We start from the raw sequence: 22,211 nt of genomic DNA, 5'->3' as shown, positions 1-22,211 counted from the left end.
ACACCCCATACGCCTTAGTTCTCAATCCCTTCTTCCCCAACCCAGCCCCTGGCGACCACTAATCCACTCTGTCTATTACACCTTCAGTGTTTAGTGTGAGGATTGGATTGAGCAGTGGAAACTACTAGCTGTTACCCTATTCACCCCGTTTTCCCCCTTATAACCCTGCAAATGACTCGAGCTAAGGCCTTCCCTTGATTTCCATTCGTAATATCTCCCTAGGATTTCCATTTGTTCCTAATAAATACTGTCAAGCTTTTGGTCAAATGCTATTAGGTGAAATTTAAAGTCATGAATGTAATCTGTTTCCATAAGGACCCAGCCCCCCAAAGTTCTGTGAACATTATGAAGCAAAATAAAGTGGTAGAAATATTGTTGAATATATAACAGGTTGCATAGGTCTAGCTCAGCACCCCAGTGGTGTGGTCCTGGACAAATTATTTAAGACTCTCTCAGAGTCTCTGTACTGTTTGTGAAATGGGAACCGTAAGGATAATTACCTCATCAGGTCAGTGAGAAGACTGGGAAATGCAATGCTAAGGCAGACCCAACGTTTGTGTTCTGAGAAACAGTCCCTGAGGAAAAATGACTTCCTAAAGTGTTTTGCTGTATTTTTAACGTTTTTATTAAGTTGATTTGGAGGGTCAGGCTAGTCCAGGGTAAAGTGGGAAGACCCTTCCCTTGAGTTTAGACAGACCTGAGTTTAAATCTGGGCTCTGTTAGTCTTTTGTTACATGATTCCAGGCAGCCCCCTCCTCCTTCTGAACCTCGGTTTCCTCGACTATAAAACAGAAATAATACTTATAAGGTACCAATAGATAGTACCTACCCAATAAATAGTAGAATTACTACTGCTCTTCTTGCAATTATCACCATCATTTGTGGTATGACACTGTCTCATGGAACAGAAGTGACATCAATGCAAATGGTTGAAAAATATTTTTATATTCTTCATGCACATGTTGAAGATGATGTGCCTGCTATTTTGCAATGAGTTGCAGAAATAAGCATGAATGTCAACTGTTTCTGTTGAAGCTATTAGGAAATGTGTAATATAAGTGAGGAAATGACATGCGTGAGTGTCAGCCAGGGTAGGAAGCACCCTATCCAGTCCCTTTGGCAACCATGCAGGTGGGTCATTTATTACAGAGCTGAACATAACCTTAGGTTTCTCATTTGAACCAATACTTGTGTGCCTTATTTCACAATACTGGCGCCACATAATTTAATTAAATTTTTTACACATCTGATGTGTTTCTCTGCTTGTTTTTCAGTATTTTTTTTAGCTCATTCTTAGATTTTAAACCCCTTGATTTAAAGTCTATACTTATTCTTTTCAAGTTTCTCACAGAGTCTGATATAGTGTTTTCCAGTTAGTGGACATACAATGATGCATTGTACTGAGAAAGAGTTTCCAAAAGTATATTCTATTTTTAAATTTATGGAGGGGAATCGCTCTGTTGATGGCACAATTTATTTAGCGTGTGCTAAATCTCAGGTTTATTTTTTATTTTTATTTTAAAAATATTTTATTTATTTTATTTTTAGAGAGAGGGGAAAGGAGGGAGAAAGAGAGGGAGAGAAACATCAATGAGTGGTTGCCTCTCTCACGCCCCCAACTGGGGACCTGGCCTGCAACCCAGGCATGTACCCTGACTGGGAATCAGACTGGTGACCCTCTGGTTTGCAAGATGGCACTCAATCCACTGAGCCACACCAGCTAGGGTTTAAATCTCAGGTTTAATAGACACTTAGAAGACATTAGTTTCTTCTTGATGACACCAAGCCCCATGAGATTTCAAGTTTTGAGGGAGATACTCCTTAGATTTGGTGTCAACAAAAAGAAAGCTAATTCTACTTTGTCTTGGCCTATTTTTCTGTAGTTTCAGGGAGTATACTGAAACTTTTGTAAGGAAAGCAGCAGATTTTCCATTATTTGCTAAAGCAGGACAGATCTTTAAATGTGATACAGAATGCTTTTTTCCTCCCTGCCTATTCACCAGTGAAGCAGCAGAAAAAGTCACATGAGTTAGTGGTTAAATAGCCTGTTGAAGTTGTTGCACAATGTCATTTCTCTGACGTTTATTAATCCAAGTTTATTAGGCTAGTGTTCCTCAAATGTTATAGTCCCCTGAGAATCTTGTTAAAATGCCATTTCTGCTTCAGTAGGTCTGGAGTGAGGCCTGAACTCCTGTATTTCAGTAAGTTCCCAGCGTTGTGGCTCTCAGAATGACAAGGGTGGAATGTGTGTGGAGGAGAGGCGGGGTTCTTTCACGCTTCCTGTTTCTGTCCACAGCAGTCTGAGTTTGCGTGTTTCTCTTTGATTTGTCCAGGTTTGGTCTCTGGCCACAGTAGCTACAGATCTTTGCCTTGGTCCGAAGTCTGATCCAGATTTGGAAACACCCTGGGCTCGACATCCGTTCGGGCGACAGCTGCTGGAGTCACTGTAGGTGTTGAGAGCTGAAAGTGAGGAAAACGAGTGATGGGAATTTTAGGTCTGTCACCACTTTCAAGGTTATTGTCTGAGAGGAAAGTGCAGAGGCCTGCGGCGTGAGAGGTGGAAATGAGAGCTTCCCTTTTTGCGCTGCAGTAATTTCTGTGTCAACTAACTTTTTATAGCAGAAGGAACTATACCATATTTGTCCTCTGTAACAAGGATTTGAGACTCAGTGTGTCTTTTTATCGTTTAGCCCATAAGTCACATCAGCCTGAACCCAGGAGTTGGCAAATTTCTTGGGTGCTATGGAGTTTTGCCCCTGAGAGCAGATTAGAGAATTCTGTGTTGGCTTTTATGTTTTCCAAAGGCCTTGATGCTTTCACCCTATTAGACAATCTATGAAAACATTGAATTTGTATTTGATTTATTGAACTGAAATACGGCACACTGGAAATATAGTGTCCAAAATGATTTACAGCCAGCTAAGCCACTTGAATCTCCCTAACAGTGAGGCCCAGGTCCTGACAGAGAAGCAGAAAAGCTGCTTTTTTCAGGTGGAGGTTTGCTTTACTTACTGGTTGAAGCCAGACCTGGGACCTCATGTACTCACACTTCAGTTGCCTCAGAGTAACTCAGGGATGATGATGCTTGTTTTACACACTTCATGTAAGGCTCACATAAGATAGTGAGTGTGAAACACCCTAAGAAATATTAGACATTGCTTGACAGGAAAATATCAATATTATTCCATCACAAGGCCAAATCCCTCTGGTCCCTACCTTGCTTTCCAGCATAGTGGTCCTCAGAGGAGCAAAGGGGATATGAGTACCTAAAAGGTAAAACTATTCCTTGTTGTTCTTTTTTAATAGCTCATAGCCCTCATTCCATCTCCTGAGTCTGTTGCCTTCTCGCCACACTGGTAGTACAGTGTTCTCTGAGCACTATCATCTAGCTTTAGGTTATACGCTTGAAGTTTAGAGGAACCTCTAGAAAGCTTTGTGATTCTGCCTTGGAGTTGGGAGGAAGCATGTATGGCCTCATTCAGACATTAGTTTAGTCTACTTAGTTCTTGGAGAAGCTGTGTTCAAGTCTGAGCCCATGCCTGATGCTAACCAGAAGCTTTCAGATTAGTTTCCTAGGTCATTTGTAATACTTTGATATATCCTATTACAAAGCAAATTCAGCCAAACTCAAAGTAGATCAAGCCTCTGGGTCTACAGAAAGCCCTGGTCCCTGACAGGGGTTTCTGAGGAAGAATTAAGCATCCGCTCTTCTCTATTCCTAAAGCAAAAGCCCTCCATGGTTGTGATAGTATCCTTCCTCCATCTCTTCTCTTGACCTGTTTTCTCTCATCACACCTTTTTTTCCAGGTTGGCTCATTACTGCCAACTCCGGGATGTCCAGACACTGGCCATGCTCTGCAGTGTGTTTGAAGCCCAGTCCCGCCCCCAGGGAATACCAAACCCTTTGGGGCCCGTTCCCAGCCGCTCATCCAATCTTGTGGTGTCCCACAGTCGATACGTAAGCTTGCGGTTTTCTGGTTTGTGTCTGAGTTTTCTTAAAGGTACACTTCCACAGGAAATGGTATTCTGATGCTGCTCCTGTTTGTTCTGTAGCCCAGCTTTACCTCCTCTGGTTCCTGCTCAAGCATGTCAGACCCAGGGCTCAACACTGGCGGCTGGAACATAGGTTGGTATGGAACTGACTTAGCCCACGCTGGATGTTTGGTTCTTGAAAAGCTGCATGTGAATTGTTAATAATATGTAATCTTTAGTTGTTGAATAGTCTCCCTTTCCTTTTTTGTTTCTCATTTTAATTTAAATTTAGTAGGATGGTGATACTGTAGTCAGCAGGGCCTGGACTTTCATGTTTGAACAGGCCAGTTCCTGGAAGGTCTTTCTGCCTTTCTGGTTGCCTTATATCCCATGACCTTGAGAAACTGACAGTGAGACTTCCCAGCGTTCACTCCCCAAACCTAACCCTGTCTTTTCTCCATCACACATGCCCCTTCCGTGGCCATCTGCCAGCTGAGTCTGATGCCAGTTGACCGTACAGATCTGTTTGATGAGTATTTGTTTTCTGGATTTTTAAAATTTCTTTTTAAAGATGATCTCCATTTTCCTGATCATAAAAGAAATACATGCACAGTGAAAAAAAAACACAGCAGAAAGTATTAAAGAAAATGATAATCATTCATTGTTCTACCTAGAAATAACATCTGTTAATATTCCAGAATATTTTCTAATCTTTGTGTATGTGGGGTGGAGGAGGACTCATTCTGTATCTGTGACTTTGTGTTCTGCTTTTCATTTTATCATGAGTATTTTCTCATGTCACTTAAGCTTTTATAAATAATGACTGCCTAATATGCTACTATATCACTATACCATAATTTGCATAACCTTGAGAAAGAAGAATAAAGTTTGAGGAATCACGCTATCTAATATCAAACTATACTGTAAGGTCATAGTAATCAAAACAGCATGGTACTGGCATGAAAACAGACACATAGATCAATGGAACAGAATAGAAAGTCCAGAAATAAACCCACACCTTCATAGTCAATTAATATTTGACAGAGGAAACAAGCACATACGACGGGCTAAAGATAGTTTATTCAATAAATGGTGTTGGGAACATTGGACAGAGACATGCAGAAAAATGAAACTAGATCACCTTCTTATACCACACACAAGAATAAATTCAAAATGGCTCAAAGACTTAAAAGTTTGACCCAAACCCATAAAAATCCTAGAAGAAAATGAGGCAACAAAATCTCAGACATTGTTCATATATTTTGTCGGATATATCTCCCCGGGGAAAGGAAAACAAAAGGAAAAAAATAAATAAATGGGACTACATCAAACTAAAAAGGTTTTGTACAGCAGAGGGGGATCATCAACAAAATAAAAAGACATCCCTTTTGTGACAGCATGGATGGACCTGGAGAACGTTATGCTGAGTGAAATAAGCCAGTCAGAGAAAGACGGACACCATATGATTTCACTCATATGTGGGATCCAATGAAAAAACTGAACTAATGGGAAATGGGGACAGACTTATAAATGGAGGACAGGATGGCAGCTGGCAGGGGAGGGGCGAGTAGAGGGGTGTAGGGGTTGAGTAAAAAGGACTCATGGACAATAAGGGTGGTGATTGCTGGGGGTAGGGGGTGTTAGGGGACTAAAAGGTAATGGGAAACACAATGAAGATTAAATTTTAAAAAAGTCTTTTTAAATAATGACTGCCTAATATGCTACTGTATCACTGTGCCATAATTTGCTTAATCATTATGTGTGTACTTAATTATCAGGTTACCTTAATAATAAATATCTAGACAAAAAAGTTAGGCTAGGAAAGGGTTCTCTGTAGTTATATTTCTCAGGATCTTCAACTTAGCTTATCTTTTCGGGAGGGAATAAATTGGACACGCACTGCTTTACGAGAGTTCTTAGATGTTTTTCATGCCTTCTCTGATTTTCATTTTCCCTTCCCATTTGATTTTCTTTAGCAGGGAGAGAGATAGAACATATATCTTCACCTTGGGGAGAGTCTTCACCAGAAGAAATCCGCTTTGGGAGTCTGCCCTACAGTGATCCTCGCGAGCGAGAACGTGACCAGCATGATAAAAATAAGAGGTAACAACCTTCCCAGGTGAGAGCTGTCATTTCATAGTGCTTACATTCTCCGGAAGCAGGACTTCCGCCTTCGGAAAGGTATATGAAGTGCCATTTGGTGTTAAGCTCGTTTTTTTCTTGAAGGAACTGACAGGAAATCTTTTCAATTTCATCCAGGCTCCTGGACCCCGCCAATACCCAGCAATTTGATGACTTTAAGAAATGCTATGGAGAAATCCTCTATCGCTGGGGTCTGCGGGAGAAGCGAGCTGAAGTTCTAAAGTTTGTCTCCTGCCCCCCTGATCCTCACAAAGGAATTGGTGAGTGTGCATTTTTTCTTTTCCTGTCATTATCTGAAAGCTTCTATAATTTAACTTATCCAAAACATAAGACCTGGAGTGAAGTTTTAGTTTCTTGTTTATAAGCAGACACTTCTGAAGCATTTTGAGTCCATTTTAAGCTTCTGAAAATCCTTGCATTTCATGACAAGAGTAAATTTTAATTGTAATAGAAGTAGTTTTATATACAATACTCAGATATTGATTGGAAGTCAGAATATTTATTCATTTATTCATCTAAGATCTATCAAACTCCTCTTAGGCACAGAGCTAACACATTTCTTCTCATGGGACTCACAGACTAGTGGGGGAGAAAAATTAAGTAATTAAAAATTGTGATCAGTATTTTATAGCAAACAAAAAGGATGAACTGGAAGTTCATTCCCCAGAGAAGGTAAATGCATTTCTAGGTCAAAAGGGCCTACCAAGCACCTAGTGTAATGAATGAAGAAAGACCTAGATAAAGAGAAGACCCCAGGAGCTTCCCGAGAGAGAACACAGGTTACGTACAAGGGACACTTCCCAGAAGCAGTGACCTGGACACTGGAAGCTAGATGACAACAGAGCAGTACCTTCAGAATTCTCAAGAAAACGATTTCTGGTTTAGGATTCTATACCCAAATTATCAGTCAGGTGTGAAAGTGAATGTTCAGCCTATTTAAGGAGGAGGAATAGATTCAATCCAGGAAACTGGGAGCTGGGATGACGGTGAGGGGAGATCTACATGGCAGACCTGGAGGTGGACCAGTCCAGGTTGGAGTGTTGTTTTCAGACTGTTGTCTCCGAGAAGAGGAAATTGGAAGAAATATCTAGTGTATTTCAGTGTTCAGTGTCTTTATAGAAAATTCAGATATTTAAGGGAGGGTTTAGAGATGAATTATTGATCAGTACATAGCAAACTAAGCAGATGAACAGAACAAGACAGATACCAACTGCAGGAAAAATAAAATGTGCAAGAAAGGAGAAGTTGTTATGGTATGTGGCTTGAATAATGTTTACTTAGATGAATAGTGTAGAAACAGAATAGCGATCTAACCAAATGGGAATAGAACCGTCTGGGGCAGATGAGGGACATGGGGTATGTGTGTGTGGTTGGGGAGTGAAAGAGCTTCCACTGCAGAAAGTCAATAGATAATGCTCAGATATGTAAACTAAAAAGTAGCTTTATAAACGTGTTGTTTAGAGATAGGGAGGTACAAACAAAAGAAACAGTTAAATGAGTTGAAAGGATTTTCCTGGGCCAGTGGTGGGGGTGGGAGGGAATGCCGGTTTTGGTAAAATGACATCGTATATAGAATAGTTGGCTCTTTAAGTTATGTGTGTGTATATGGTTTCAGTTTAAAAAACAAGTAGAAAAAGAGTAATACATAGATGCAGATATTGAATAACAAAGATTACTTTAACGTGGATTATTTTGTGTGTATACCTGAAGAAATGTAGACACAAAAGGCTATGTGGACAGTGTATTTTTCAGAGCATCTAAAAGCATGAAAGTATATCAAGGAGAGATTAATTATGACCCAGGGTAATTTTGTCTTTTAAAATTAATTTTGAGGAAAATATATGAACCACAGAGCTATGTAACTGATGTATTAGTCCATCCGTCAGCTATACTCTTCATGACACCTGCTATTATAAATCGTCATGCAGTGTTCTGTGGGCTGTACAAAGAACTATAAGACATGGTATGGGGGTAGGGGGCATCAGGAAGTCTATGATATAATCAGAGAGATAAAACATTAGTTTGTGAATACTTAAATAATACTTGAGAATGAGTAATATGTCCTTATGCCCTTACAAACACTATTAGAAGATTTAGAAAGGGGGTTACTCTGAAAGATAGATTCACAGATAGAAACATTAAGAAAAATATTTTTATCCTTAAAGTTTTTACTCTTTGGCAGAGTCAGATGGCCCAAATACAGGAAATAGGGGATATTGAAAGAAAATTACGTCAGGGTTACCGCGGATACTGTTGGTCTCCTCAGGGTGGAAATCCAGCAGTTTCCTCTTGTGCTTATCACATCGGCAGGGCCATCTTGTATCGGTAGCAAATTTGAGGGATAGAATTGTTTTCGTTTAGGGGGTTAGAAATTTATAGAAAGGACTCAAAGCTTCATTTATTTTGAGGCAATAATGCTAGACAGAGTATTCTTTTTAAAGTTTCTGAAAATGAGATGATTTTTGTTTTTCTTTCTTCCATTGCAGTATGTGCTCTTGGTTGTAATGGTGGCTGAGCAAGGTGATTGCTTTGCTTTGTCAGCCCCTCCCCTGGTTCTTGCCCACAGGTGCTCATCTGTTCACCTAAGTTTTGTACAGCAATTTTCTGCTTCAGCTGATTGATTAATTTATTGCCTTATGTGGCTGTTTTTATAAAAGTATATTTTATTGATTAAGCTATTACAGTTATACCAGTTTTCCCCCTTTTGCCCCTCTCTGCTTGGTACCCCCTTCCCTCCAATAATCCCCCCCACCCCAGTTCATGTCCATGAGTCGTGCATATAAGTTCTTTGGCCTCTCCCTTTCCTATGCTGTTCTTAACATCCCCCCTGTCTATTTTGTACCTACCAGTTATGCTTCTTAATCCCAGTACCTTTTCCCCATTCGCCCCCTTCCCCCTCCCAGCTAATAACCCTCCAAATGGTCTCCATATCTGTGATTCTGTCCTTGTTTAGTTGTTTGCTTAGTTTGTTTTTGTTTTTTAGATTTGGTTGTTGATAGTTATGAGTTTGTTGTCATTTTAATCTTCATAGTTTTGATCTTCTTCTTCTTAAATAAGTCCCTTTAACATTTCATATGATAAAGGCTTGGTAATGATGAACTCCTTTAGCTTTACCTTGTCTGGGAAGAACTTTATCTGCCCTTCCATTCTAAATGACAGCTTTGCTGGATAGAATAGGTTGTAAGTCCTTGCTTGTCATCACTTCTTGCCAGTCCCTTCTTGTGTGCAAAGTCTCTTGAGAAATCAGCTGATAGTCTTATAGGCACCCCTTTGTAGCTAAGTCTCTGCTTTTCTCTTGCTGCTTTTAAGATTCTCTCTTTATCTTTAACCTTTGATGTTTTAATTATGATGTGTCTTGGTGTGGTCCCCTTTGGGTCCACCTTGTTTGGGACTCTCTGTGCTTTGGATTTGTATGTCCTTCACCCAATTAGGGAAGTTTACTTCCATTATTTTTTCAAATGAGTTTTCAATTTCTTGGTCTTCCTCTCCTCCTTCTAGCATCCCTATGATTCGGATATTGGCACTTTTGGAGATGCCCCAGAGTCTTCTTACTCTCTCTTCATTTTTTGAATTCTTGTTTCTTCTTTCTGTTCTGATTGGATGTTTATTTCTTTCTTATGTTCCAGATCATTGATTTGAACCCTGGCTTCCTTCCCTTCATTGTTGGTTCCCTTTGATTTTTCTTTATTTCACTTAGTGTAGCCTTCATTTCTTCCCTTATGCTTTTGCCGTACTCAGCGAGTTCTCTGAGCATCCTTATCACCAGTGTTTTGAACTCTGCATCTGATAGATTGCCTGTCTTCATTTTGTTTAGTTCTTTTTCTGGGGTTTTGTTTTGTTCTTTCACTTGGGCCATGTTTCTTTATCTCCTCAATTTGGCAGCCTCCCTGTGTTTGTTTCTGTGTATTGGGTAGTGCTGCTTTGACTCCCTGTCTTGGTGCACCTGTTATATTGTATGGGGCAGATCCTTAGGTATTTGTCAGGGCAGGGCAACCCACATCACCACTTTGTGGCTCTGTATATGGGGGAGGGGTCAGAGAGGGGGCAGTGACACTGCCTGGTGGCTGGAGGCTTGCTCAGCACTTACTCCATATCTAGTCACTTCACCTTCTTGCCATATGCTACTGGTGTCCTTATAGCTGTTGCCCTGGTGGTGGTGGTTCCCAGAGTGGGTGGGTTTGTGTGTGTTCTAGGGCCATGTGGGTCCTTTAATTGGACTCTTCTGGGATACTGGGGCTGGGATTGCTCTCTCCCAAGGTATCTCTCCCAATTTCTATCCACCATACGTGAATGTAGGACTGCCTGTTCTACCCACCAGCCACTGCTGCCACCACACCTTGTCTTCTCCGCTGGGGTTCCCATTTCCACCCCTCATACCCATCTGGATGTGTATGGCTTCTTTAAATCCTTGGTTGTCTGACTTCCACACAGTTCGATTTTCTGGCAGTTCTGGGTGTTTTTTGTTTTGAGGTTAGGTGTGATCCTTCTTATGGTTGCATAGGGAGGTGAAGTGTGCCTACCTACACCTTCATCTTGACCATAAAAGTCTCTGTGTGGCTGGTTTTATTTATATTTGTGTAATAGGTGATGTTAATTAATACGCACAGCTCTTCTGTGTGGTTAACAAACTAGTCATGTGACACTAAACCTTTGGAGTTAGCTTTATTCTGGAGGTTTCCTAAAGCTTCAGAAATTGTAATTTGATTATTCTCTATGCCAGAATATTTTTTTTAAAGATTTTATTTATTTATTTTTAGAGAGAGGGGAAGGGAGGGAGAAAGAGAGGGAGAGAAACATCAATGTGTGGTTGCCTCCCTCCTATGTGACCCCAACTGGGGACCTGGCTTGCAATCCAGGCATATGCCATGACTGGGAATCGAACCAGCAGCTCTTTGGTTTACAGGCTGCCACTCAATCCACTGAGCCACACCAGTCAGGGCTTTGCCAGAATATCTTTATGGCCTTTTTACTTTGTCTATTAGGAACCAAGAATGAGCCATTTTGCCACCAGGTTTCACCTGCAAAGCCTGTTCCTGTGATTGTATATCTTCTTTCCTGAGATCCCTAAGTTTGTCAGTGTTCCTGTAAAAGATGCCTGACAGCTTTGTGATTTTTGAACACACTCCATGTCCCTCTGTATCTCCTAAACTGAAGAAAGTTAACATGTACACCAGCATGGCCCAGAGAGATGTGTCTGCGCACCCTCTCAGCTGTTAACAAATGACCGTTCTCTTATGGGTAACACTAAGAGGCAAGAGAAGTATTAAAGTAATGCTCAGTGACTTAGTGTTTTTGAGTATTCTATCTTTGTGAACTGATATCCACTTAGAAATTATACACACCCCTGAAGATTATTCATTAATTAACTAAATGAAAATTTAGTTCAAGGTCTTAAAGTTAATAAGGATGTTTTATGTTTAAGCTGACACACTGTAGAGAAACAGTTACTAATGATATGTTGAGTTTTTCAGAGAAATGACATTTCAGTAATTTTTTCCAGGTAGATATGGAGAATAATCAAGTTTACATTTACAGTTATCTCAAGTGGCAAAGAATGACTCTTTAAAAGACATGTTATTAGTGAGTGGAGGTGGAAGAAGGTACAGGGAAGGTAAATGGTAATGGAAAAAATAAAAGAAAGGACGTGTCACTAATTTCATTTACTTGAACATACAATTTTTATATTATAATTTTAAATGTTAAATCTTGTCATCCCAATAAAAGCAGAAAAGGAAGTTAGGAAATTTAAACTAATTAGGCTTTTCATGAGAATATAAACTGAAGTCTTACATAATATAAAAAGTTTTGCTTAGAGAGAGAAGGCATAGCTATTTTTATTTTCAACTTTTATTATTATTATTTTTTAAATCCTCACCAGAGGACATGTTTAGTGATTTGGGGGGTGGGGGGGAGTGGAGAGAGAGAAGGAAAAAGAGAGAAACAATCAGTTTCCTCCTGCACGCACCCTAACTGGGGTTTAAACCCACAACCTAGGAATGCACCCCAGCCAGGGATTGAGCCAGAAGCCTTTTGGTGCACCTGAGGGGTTCCAACCAACTGAGCCACCCGGTCAGGACAAGGCATAGCTATTTTTAAACCGAAATTATCAAACCAGTCTAATTTGCCTCACAATTTACCTTAACTAGGACTACTATAAAACTTTCTCTGAAGTCGCTGTGTATTTAAAAAGTATTGGTGCTTTTTTATGAGGGGCCAGTTGTCTTGGAGCAGAGGAACTGGCTGTTACACAAAGTAAGACAAGAGGAGAAAACCAAGGGAGACTTGAAGATTTGGTGGCAGAGGAATGAAGGGCTCCTCTTGGAAGGCTTTTGTTTTCTCAAGGAAGTGAGAGAGGAGGCCCCAGGTGACAGAGGGGAGCAATGGTGGGAGGGGGGCGTTTTGAGAATGTGGCCCAGGTATGAAGTGGCCACCCAGGGAGTGGAAGAGAAACAGAGTCAGACCATGGCACGGCGCCATGAGATGTGTGTCGGGATGGTGGGCCTTCTCTCAGCGCCGCTCGGGGGCAGACATGGAGTAGGCAGGTGATAGGGGCCAGCCAGGGTTGAAGTTTCACCAGGTAGTGCCGTGGAGGGAGAGAAGGGCAAAGGAGTTGAGGATACTTGCCAAAAAGTGACTATGAAGTTGGACCACGTAATTCAGGCTGGCCTTGGGGGGTGGGGTAACTGCAGCCAGAAGGGGGCCGATGGGATGAAAGTGAAAGTGGAGGTGGTAGACTTGAGGTGAGAGGGCAGTTACTGTGACCTGGGAGGCCCGGTGTGCAGAGGGTTAGTGACATGAATTTTGAAGACACCAAGGATCATGCTGAAAATTAAGGTGGAGAGAAGACTGATAACCAAGAGCAGAAATTTTCAGTGTTTGGAAGTATTATCAGTAGGTGACAGCTGAGAAAAAGAGGAAAGGTGGTGAAGCCAGGTGGCGTTAGCCTCCAGAAGAAAAGTGACAGTATGGAGGCAGCAATGGGACACGGTGCCCATGCTCCTGCCCTGCTCCTCTGGGAAGAGTACACAGAGCACATGCGAAGGTTTGCATTGGAGGTTGCACCGTGGAAGGCCAGGGAGGGGCGGAAGGGCCTCCAGAGCAGCTGGGGCAGTGGGCAGTGAGCATGGGCCGCCTGGGGGATGGGGATGCGTGGGGGTGGGACTAGCCCTCAGGGTCTCTTCCAGGAGGCTGGGGAACTGTCACAGCAGATGGGTCCTGACAGCTTCCCCAGTGGTGGGGGGCACAGCGGCGGCCCGACCTGCTGCTTGGGCATCGGCAGGCAGGTAGGGAAGAGATTAGAAGACCAATTAGCTCTCTTCTGAGTGTTTACTGAGTTCTTCTTTCTGTTCTTGCAACACATGTTTGTTCTTCATCACCTTCTGTGTGCCAGGCCCCTGCAGCCGTTGGGGTGGGAAGGGGAACGAGACACTGCAAGCACTGGGGGTTGGACCAGGACCTGTGAGAGCCAGGCACCTGCCGCACCCACTGCCCGCACCCTGCTGTGCGTGCAGCAACTCCTCTTTCTAACACTTACCGAGACTGTAAAAGAAAGCATTCTGCAGGTTAAAAAAGAAAATTGAAAATCGTTGCCCTAACAGGATCCTACAGAGTCCTAAGATGCCTTGGTTTTCCTTAGCTCCCAATGCCCAGTTTGCTTTTGCAGAACTAAACTGATGATGTCTCTTGTTTTGGCCGTCGCCACCGCTTCCAGAGTTTGGCGTGTACTGCAGCCACTGCCGGAGCGAGGTTCGCGGCACGCAGTGCACCATCTGCAAAGGCTTCACGTTCCAGTGCGCCATCTGCCACGTGGCGGTTCGAGGATCGTCCAATTTCTGCCTGACCTGCGGGCATGGGGGCCATACCAGCCACATGATGGAGTGGTTTCGAACCCAGGAGGTGTGTCCCACCGGGTGTGGCTGTCACTGCCTGCTCGAAAGCACTTTCTGAACTTACAGACCGTGGGAATTTTCGGAAATCCCAGAGGACCCCACAAGTGCCGGACGACAAGCTCTCTGCTGGGGGAGAGGCTGCAGAAGCCATTCCTAACTAGATTGCGATGTGTTCCCCTCACAGACTGCAGCAGTAGCTGCACGAGCCTTGGCCTTCTCTTCAGTTTGGTTGGTGGTGGCATGGGTGTCACTGGAGGTGGATGAGGGCAGGTGTGCAGAGCTGTGTAGTGAAGTAGAAGTTTTCTTGAAGAAAACCACCTGCCTCCAGAGCCGTGTTAACTTGAAAGGTGTTAACCTTAAACTACTGAACAGCAAGCATCCTTTCTGATGCCATTACAGAGACCAAGGTCAGATGCAAAGGACAGTCTCCTGAGCCAAAGGACAGTGGACATTAATTTAGTTGACAAGTGGGCCTATGCTATAAGTTGGTACATTTCGTGAACTGATGGACAGTGGTCTTTTTAAGATATACTTAAATTGTAAATATATGATGTATGTAAGGATTCTTAAGATGTACTCTTGTTTGTTATTTCTCTTCCAGTTGCTCACCCTTGGCTAATAAAATTCTAGTAATTGTTTTTTAAAAAAGAGGAAGTTGAACAATGATTTAGTGAATCTTTTTTTTACCCTACTTCTGACTGAAGTTAACTCTTGGACAGGAACAAAGTCGGCGTTCAGATTTTCAAAGAAAATGCTGACTGACTTTTGTCATCTGGCAGAAGAAAATAGAATTTGACATTTAAGGTTCTTCTCAACTCCAAGCATCTTTTAATGATTTCTTTCAGCAAAAGGAAAATGAGGTGGCATCACAGCACCGATGTGAGCCTCCGTTGCTGTTCTGCAGGTTGGCTGAGCTCTGGTGAGTTCCTTCACTCTGCATTTGGGCTCCTTCACAAGCTTTGCGCCATGTTTATCTGTGTTCCAACCGGTCATGAGGCAGATATACACACCAGTTCTTCAGAATCATTTTCAAAGCTTTGCATTTTATATGTGCTAGGAAAAAGAAATCTTTTTGTTAGTGCTACTGAAATTTATATTTGTTTCTTAGAATTTTACCTTTCAAATTGATTAACTTAAGAAATACAGCTACATGTCTCACTATGAGTTGTACATCAGTGTGTTTTAAACTACAGGTCAGGACTCATTAATGGGTTGCAGAATCAATTTAGTGGATAAAAACCAGCATGAAAAAAATGAAAGTAGAAGAAAAATTATCAGAATTACCATACATAGTTAGGGCGAATACTGTTTTGTGTAACTTGTTTATGAGTGTGTATGCAGACACTTGCATGCGTGTATAGTGGATCACAATGTAAATTCACTTCTTCCTGAGGCTTGTGGTCAAATCATTTGCAAAACACTGTTTTGGATGAGGTTATACTTTATCCCTTTGCTACTGCGCGCAAAACAACATGACATAAGAAAAGTCTAGGTCCTGTACAGGGAGAGCAGAGATTCAGCCCTGGGCTCTGATCTGAGGTCAGATGCCAGTGTCTGCGTAGAGTGAACTGAATAATGAGGTACAGCAGGCACATTGAGGGGCTGACAAAGGAGGCAGCCAGGAAACCTGAATTTGTTCACACTTTGCCTTTCACTTGTTTGTGTTGACGCTGCTGTCATGGCAATTGCAGAATAGATTGACCAGTTTCACTGAGGTAAAGGATCTGTTGCGTTCCTCTATGAAATCACACTATTTGCAGAGAACAATCTTCCCCTGTTCCCCACTGTTCAGGCTAATGTAAAAATATGTCCCTATCTCTCCCCATCAAGAAGTAGATGTGTTTATTGTCTTAGTTTATTGTTGCAGAAACCTTGTCTTCTAAACTGAAAAAAACCTTAATAATGGGTATGAAGAACTTGAAAGCTTAAAACATTATGTCTTCTTTTTAAAATTAAATTTATTGGGGTGACTTTGGTTAACTCGATCTGTATAGTGCACTGCGTCCACCACCTAAAGTCATACCATCTCTGTCATATCATTCATATATGTGTCATTCCATAATACTGGCACATTTATTTCACCACAATATTACTGATTTGATATTTCTCCTTAAATCTAAGAAGGTCTGATTTAATTCATCAAGTATATACCATGAGATGAACCCTTAGACAAAGGTGAATATAAAGAATGTGTTCTCCACCCTGTTACGAGTGCAGACTATACTTAAGCGTTTAAGTGTTTACGTAACTGCTTACGTTGGTGTGCTTTTGGCCTCCATGGGAAGGAAGGAGTAACTCCACTGAGGGCAGATATTGAACAGAGGAAGAGACTTTGGCTGAGTGTAAGGGTGAATGTTCTTCAGGTGGGGAAGAGAGGAAAGGCAAGGATGCGAGGGGCTAAGCCACGGACGGACAGGCAAGCATGGCACTTGGAAGCAGTGTGCATCGTTTCTTACAGGGGAAGCTTGGGCTGGCGCTGGAAATTGAGGCTGGGGAGCAGGGCCGGAGCCAGAGCACAGTGGGTCCCGAACAGCTTGACCTGTGAGCCAGGTCTTCTCAGTCTTCTATTATCTACTGACTGCCTAAGGGATATTCTGCACAAATACAGAGCACCAATTTTAATTTTTTTTAAATCACTAGTAGAAGTGTTTAAATCAATCTCACCAGCCATCATCGAAGACTGTATCTTTGGTTTGATGATGTATAACATAAAGGATAGGTAAGGTTCCATGTCTATTCTATTTTAATTTTTACTCTCTTTTCCCTGTTAAGTAGGAAAATCCCAAACTCATTATTACAGGTCACTGAAGATATGAACAAGTGTTTTGTGGTTATTGAACACTAATTGGTGTTTCTGTCTATAGTCTCTTGATAATCTTGATATTTTGATTATAAAATTATTGACATTATTTACATATGGATAATAAATTATGGAGAGATTTTTCCCTGAAAACTTCATTCACCATTTTGTCCAGTGGGCAAGAAATGAGCACATTTCTCAGAGGCTGAAAAAGCAATAATTGGATTCTCAGTCCCATTTCGTTGCAACATTTGGCTGTGCTTTTAAAGATATGCCCAGTAATAATGTCATCTGTTCCTTCCTCTAACAAACAAATAAAATCATAGAGACAGAAAGTGGCCCGAGGCTGGGAGGAGGAGAGGATGGAAAGGTATTATTTAATGGATATAGTTTCAGTTTTGCAAGATGAAGAATTATGGAGGTGGATGGTGATGATTGCATAACAATACGAATGCACTTAATGCCAGTGAACTACATGTACACTTACAAATGGTTATGATAGTAAATTTTATGGTATATGTATTTTGCCACAATAAAAAATTGGAAAGAAAAAACTATAAATCAAGACAAGATTCTAAAAAATCTTCAAGTAACCCACAGGAAGCCAAGACAAGAGGAAGAGAGGAAATAAACAGAAAACAAATACCAAAATGTCAGATTTGTCGTAGCTCCAAACTGGAATTGGCCCAGATGTCTGTCAAAAAGTGAGTGGTTAAATAAAGTGCAGAGCTAGGGATACACGTAACCACCTGATGGCTTCCGTGGGAATTATGCTGAGTGAAAAGAGTCAGTCCCAAGAGGTTACATTCTGTATGATTCTCACTCTGTCCCACTCTTGAAATGACAAAATTGTAAAGCTGGAGAACAGAGTTCAAAGAATAGGAAAGGTGGTGAAGAGTTTGGAGACTATATAAAATGAAGAGTTACAAAAATTGGAAAGTTTTGACCTGGCAAAGAGAAGATACAGAGAAGACGTGAGACATGGACTTATAATGGCTACTTCTCATCCAATTTTAATCTTTTTACTCTGGTCTCCTGTGGTGGTTGGAATTATTTTCTGGTAATACTGGTGGTTGGAAAGCAGTTAAAACTTTCAGGAGTAGATGACACCTGTGATTGTCTGTAATCTCTTTGAAAATATACAGTCTTGGGAGACTGGTTATTACCTCCCAACCCAGATGCCACAAGTCCCCAGTGCTGCCACCAGAGAGATGCCTGTTTGTACCTGGGAAGGCCCACAAGTAAACTCTTTCAGACTGACTAATAGGAAAAAAGATAAGAAAAGCACAGACACGAGTATCGTGAAGGTATTTCCCTTACAGTAGTTTAAACCTCAGACAATCTCTAACTACTACCTTTACTTTGCTACATTAAGCCGAGATGTAAAGGATGAGAAAACAATTAGAAACGACATCTCTCTTCTCATGGACATCAGCTTTGTGCTGTCACGGCTCCAGATTGCCATTCAGGAAAGCACTCTCTCGCCCTCTGTGCTTTGAGAAGGCTGAAGGTTTTGCTGGCATGTGCTGGCCCGTGCTGCTGGACGCTCTGGTGCCTGTGTGTCCACGTGGGGAATGACTGGGTCAAAGGCCGGGGCCAGCCCAGACATGGCTTGCTTCTCTCACTTTCTTAATGGAGAGAGAATTGTTGATGGAGAGCACCCTCAAGACTGCCTCCTGTTTATTCTTCTTTTCCTAATGGAGATCAGAAATGGAAGAAAGGGAGAAGAGATCAACGTTGGTGTCTAAAATAGGTGGATTTTCTTTCCCATCAGCAGAATGCCCCAGAAACTTGGTGCTTGATGGCTTTAGAAGACTTGAGCCAATCTGTACCTTAAAGAAATCAAACTTTTTTTCTTCTGTAAACATTTTGGACACATTTGATCCAACAGATCTTAGACATTTGTGCGGTACAACTAGAAGACATACTCTGTGTTGCGACAGAGTTGGAAATCCTGAACTAGAAATGGCCTAAGGAGCTCAAAGTGGAATTTTTAGAGCACAGAACATTTACATCTTTAAAACTGAGGAATTATTTACACTAGGTGGCAGCAGAGATCTAGATTTGGTGAACCTGATAGTTGTTTTTTTTGTTTGTTTGTTTTTGTTTTTCCCAGTTTGAAATGAGGTTGAGGATGAAGGTTAATCCAGACTGCACCTGTTTTTCTAGTTGTGAAATGAAAGATCTACTTGTAATTCGCCTTAGAGTCATCGATCCAGTGACTGAACAAACACGTACCATCAGAAAAGCAAAGCCCTTTGAAATCCTGTGCCTCATCTTCTTAAGTATGAACATGTCTCACGTTATTGCCAATAACTGAGCTTTTAACATTACTTTTAAATTGTATTTTAAAATGAGAAACCTAGTTAAAATACAGTTATTAATAAGGAAGGCAGATGAGGTCACATCTAGGAACCTGGTCAGTATGGTGGTTCAGAGGATTCTACCAATATTGATTCTAGAAGCGAATGAGAAAGGCAGAAGCTGAACAAAGGAGAAAATAAAGTAAAAACGTTAAGTTGAAGTCAGGTAGATGTCTTTTTATGTAATTTTACTATTTTCACCATTGACCTTCACGTGACCCTACCAGGGAAACAGCCCATTTTACAGTTGGTGAGACTGAGGCTCTGCGTCATTATGCTCAAGGTGACAGAAAGAATGACAAAGCTGTGACTGGAACCTGGATTTCCTGTAGTTTAGCCTGAGATTCACTGTATCATGTTGTTTTACCAGGAAGAATGTACGGCATATCCCTCACGGATGGCTCACTAAACATGTCCATGTAAGATTGGTCGATAAAACAGATCTAAGATGGGTCATTTGTATGTTGGATAATTGCATCAAATCAAGATCTTAAAAAACTCAGCAAATTATGGTCATGGACTTGGACTAAAAAAGATAAGTTTTATGAAGGATGAATGCAAAGTCTGTAGTTAGAAGCAGTTCACTCTGGAGTTCAGGTTGAGGGAGTTCATGTGAAAAAGACCTAGAAATTTTAGCTGTGTGCTCAATATGGGCCAACAATGTGCATTTATGGCCAAAGAGGCCATGAACTCTTAGACTTTATTGTTCGGATGGAGAGAGGTTAATAGTCTTATTTGTCACTTCATCAGCCCACAGATAGACCATTTTGTTCAATTCTGGGGCATTTTTTACAGAAACGGTGTTCAAAGAATAAAGATGGCGAAGAGTTTGGAGACTGTATAAAGTGAAGAATTATAAAAATTGAAAAGGTTTGACCTGCCAAAGACAAGCTATAGAGAAAACATGAAACACTGACTTATAAAGGCTAAAAGTAAGTTAGATTTATTCTCTAGGTCCAGAAGTGAAAAGTGGGATTAATGGAAACAGGTTACAAGGAAATAGAATTCAGCTTGGTATCGGTGTTAGAAGAAAAAAAAAGTTGATTGTAATGACATTACTAATTTACATATCTCATCTTAGAGTATTTCTATGTAGGAAAATAACTCTGATGAGCTTCTTTGAGTATGAAACATGAGCCGCCTCTGGTGTGGCCAGAGAGAAGATACAAAAAATACAGCTCAATTTTCCTCTGTAATAAGATGAGGGGGATTTTTACGTGCCCTGGAGAGCTATGGGAAGTAGGGAGAAAGGTGAGGAGGGCTGGGGGACAGCAACCTGGCAGGAAATGTAGCCCCCTGGTGGGACACCTGCGTGAGAAACAGACTAAGGTGAGGAATGGCTGACCAATTTCTCGGAGCAGTGATCCTTACCGTTCAATTTGACATTATTTCCTGCTCTGTGCTATTAATGCCCTAAGCTGCCACTAACCCAGCAGTAAGTCTGCCACACACAGTGACTTTGTCCTGAGGGTCTTAGGAGAATGAAAAGAGGAATAAGGTTCAGGATGGTGTGAAGTGACCAGTAAGGGAAGACAGTGAATGTGGACGCTGACGTGTGAGCTAACAAACTCTAGCCTGGGCTGCCTAGATTAATACTGGTGTCAAGGAAATCCACGAGAATGTTGGGGGAAGCAGCCCAGAACTGCCTTACGTAGATATTCAAGAGAAAGGTGACTTCAGCAAGATGGAGGGATTGGGGATGTCTGGATCACACTAGGGGAGACTTAAAATTGTCCAGCATAAGATAGTGAGCTCCCTGTCACTAGCATGTGTTAAAGGTGTTGTAGAGGGGATTCTTGCATTGGTGGAGGCTGCACCAGAAGAACTATAAAAGTCCAGATGAGTGAAATTCACTTCCTTTCCCTCTGCCTGCCTTATTATGTGCTTTCATTCAAAGATCAACTTTGAGTTGGCAAGAATTGAATGTGCCTTTATACATTAATACTCAAATAACAGATTCCTTTTTATACATCTGATTCTACTTTTCCGTCCGTCCATTTAACAGGTATCTGTTTCATTTTTAGGCATTGTGCCTACCCTTTGTAGGGACACATTTGTTAATTAAACATGGTTCCTACCATTTTATGAGCTTACATTTTAGTGGGCACTAAGCTTATTATAACGAGGGCTTGCTGGGTTAGGAATTTGGAGTAGTGGGAGTAGCATCTGTGAATCTGGAGACCTTTGTCCTCACCCCAGCTTTTGCCATGTGACCCTCGGGGAGGCATAGCACCTCTGTGCATCTCTGATTACTCATATGCGAAGCAAAGGCTCACACTCCTCCACATGTCGCAAACTCCAAAGCAGATGAAGTTTAGGCATGTAACATAAGGCCATGACGCAAGCAGACGTTATGATACCTTAAGGGGAATTTTCTAGAAAGACATTTTGCATTAAGCACATTGCACTGTTTTCTTACACAGCAAATTGTATTCAATCCCATTTTTTTCTTGAAACACAACCTTCAAGATCTTCTGTTCATCGTCCCACACTGATAGAGTCACAGTGTGAGGGGTGTTAGTGACTCACAACAGACTCCACCACTACTATTTTAAGCAGAACGAGATTTATGAAAAAGTAACTCAGAAACTCTAGCAGGGGCTGGAAAGTCAGGCCCTGGGGCTCACACAGTCAGGGAGAGGATTGCCGGATAAAATACAGGACGCCCCAGTAAATCTGAATTTCAGTTGGAGCACACTTATTTGTTGTTAATCTGAAGCTCAAATTTATGTAAGGGTCTTGTATTTTTATTTGCTAAACCTGGCAACCCAGCCAAGGGTCATGCCTAAATTATACCCTGAGGTGACCCTGCTGCTGGCACGAGCCACGCCGCTCAGCCCCCACTCTGAGCAAGGCGCACCCCACCCCCACCCCAGGCTTCTCCCAGCTGTGATTCTGGAGTCTCACCCTAAATCTGTTTCTCACTGCCCATCCTTTGTATCACCTATTCAAATTGTGGTCTTGAAAAGAAGTAATAGCCAATAAACCGAGGGACAGGAGCCCAATCTCACTAGTAATCTGGGAAGTGCAAGGGAACACAAAAGA

At 41.6% G+C, this 22,211-nt stretch overlaps 1 protein-coding gene across 2 annotated transcripts in view; it reads left to right on the top strand.

Annotated features, from left to right (window-relative positions):
- WDR59 (WD repeat domain 59) overlaps positions 1 to 14,648 on the top strand; it is a 76,873-nt gene extending 62,225 nt beyond the window's left edge. For both annotated transcript variants that reach the window (XM_090260236.1, XM_090260235.1), the window contains 6 exons: positions 2,334 to 2,446; positions 3,808 to 3,958; positions 4,054 to 4,126; positions 5,949 to 6,075; positions 6,232 to 6,374; positions 13,826 to 14,648. In XM_090260236.1, coding sequence (XP_090116362.1) covers positions 2,334 to 2,446; positions 3,808 to 3,958; positions 4,054 to 4,126; positions 5,949 to 6,075; positions 6,232 to 6,374; positions 13,826 to 14,061 — 843 coding nt within the window. In that variant the 3' untranslated portion in view covers positions 14,062 to 14,648. The remainder of the gene's footprint in view (positions 1 to 2,333; positions 2,447 to 3,807; positions 3,959 to 4,053; positions 4,127 to 5,948; positions 6,076 to 6,231; positions 6,375 to 13,825) is intronic.
- Positions 14,649 to 22,211: the final 7,563 nt, after the last annotated feature.

The sequence above is a fragment of the Furipterus horrens genome, unplaced genomic scaffold (genome assembly GCF_987537825.1).
Source record: "Furipterus horrens unplaced genomic scaffold, mFurHor1.1.pri manual_scaffold_13, whole genome shotgun sequence".
NCBI lineage: Eukaryota > Metazoa > Chordata > Mammalia > Chiroptera > Furipteridae > Furipterus > Furipterus horrens.
This window is presented reverse-complemented; position numbering and strand designations above follow the sequence as displayed.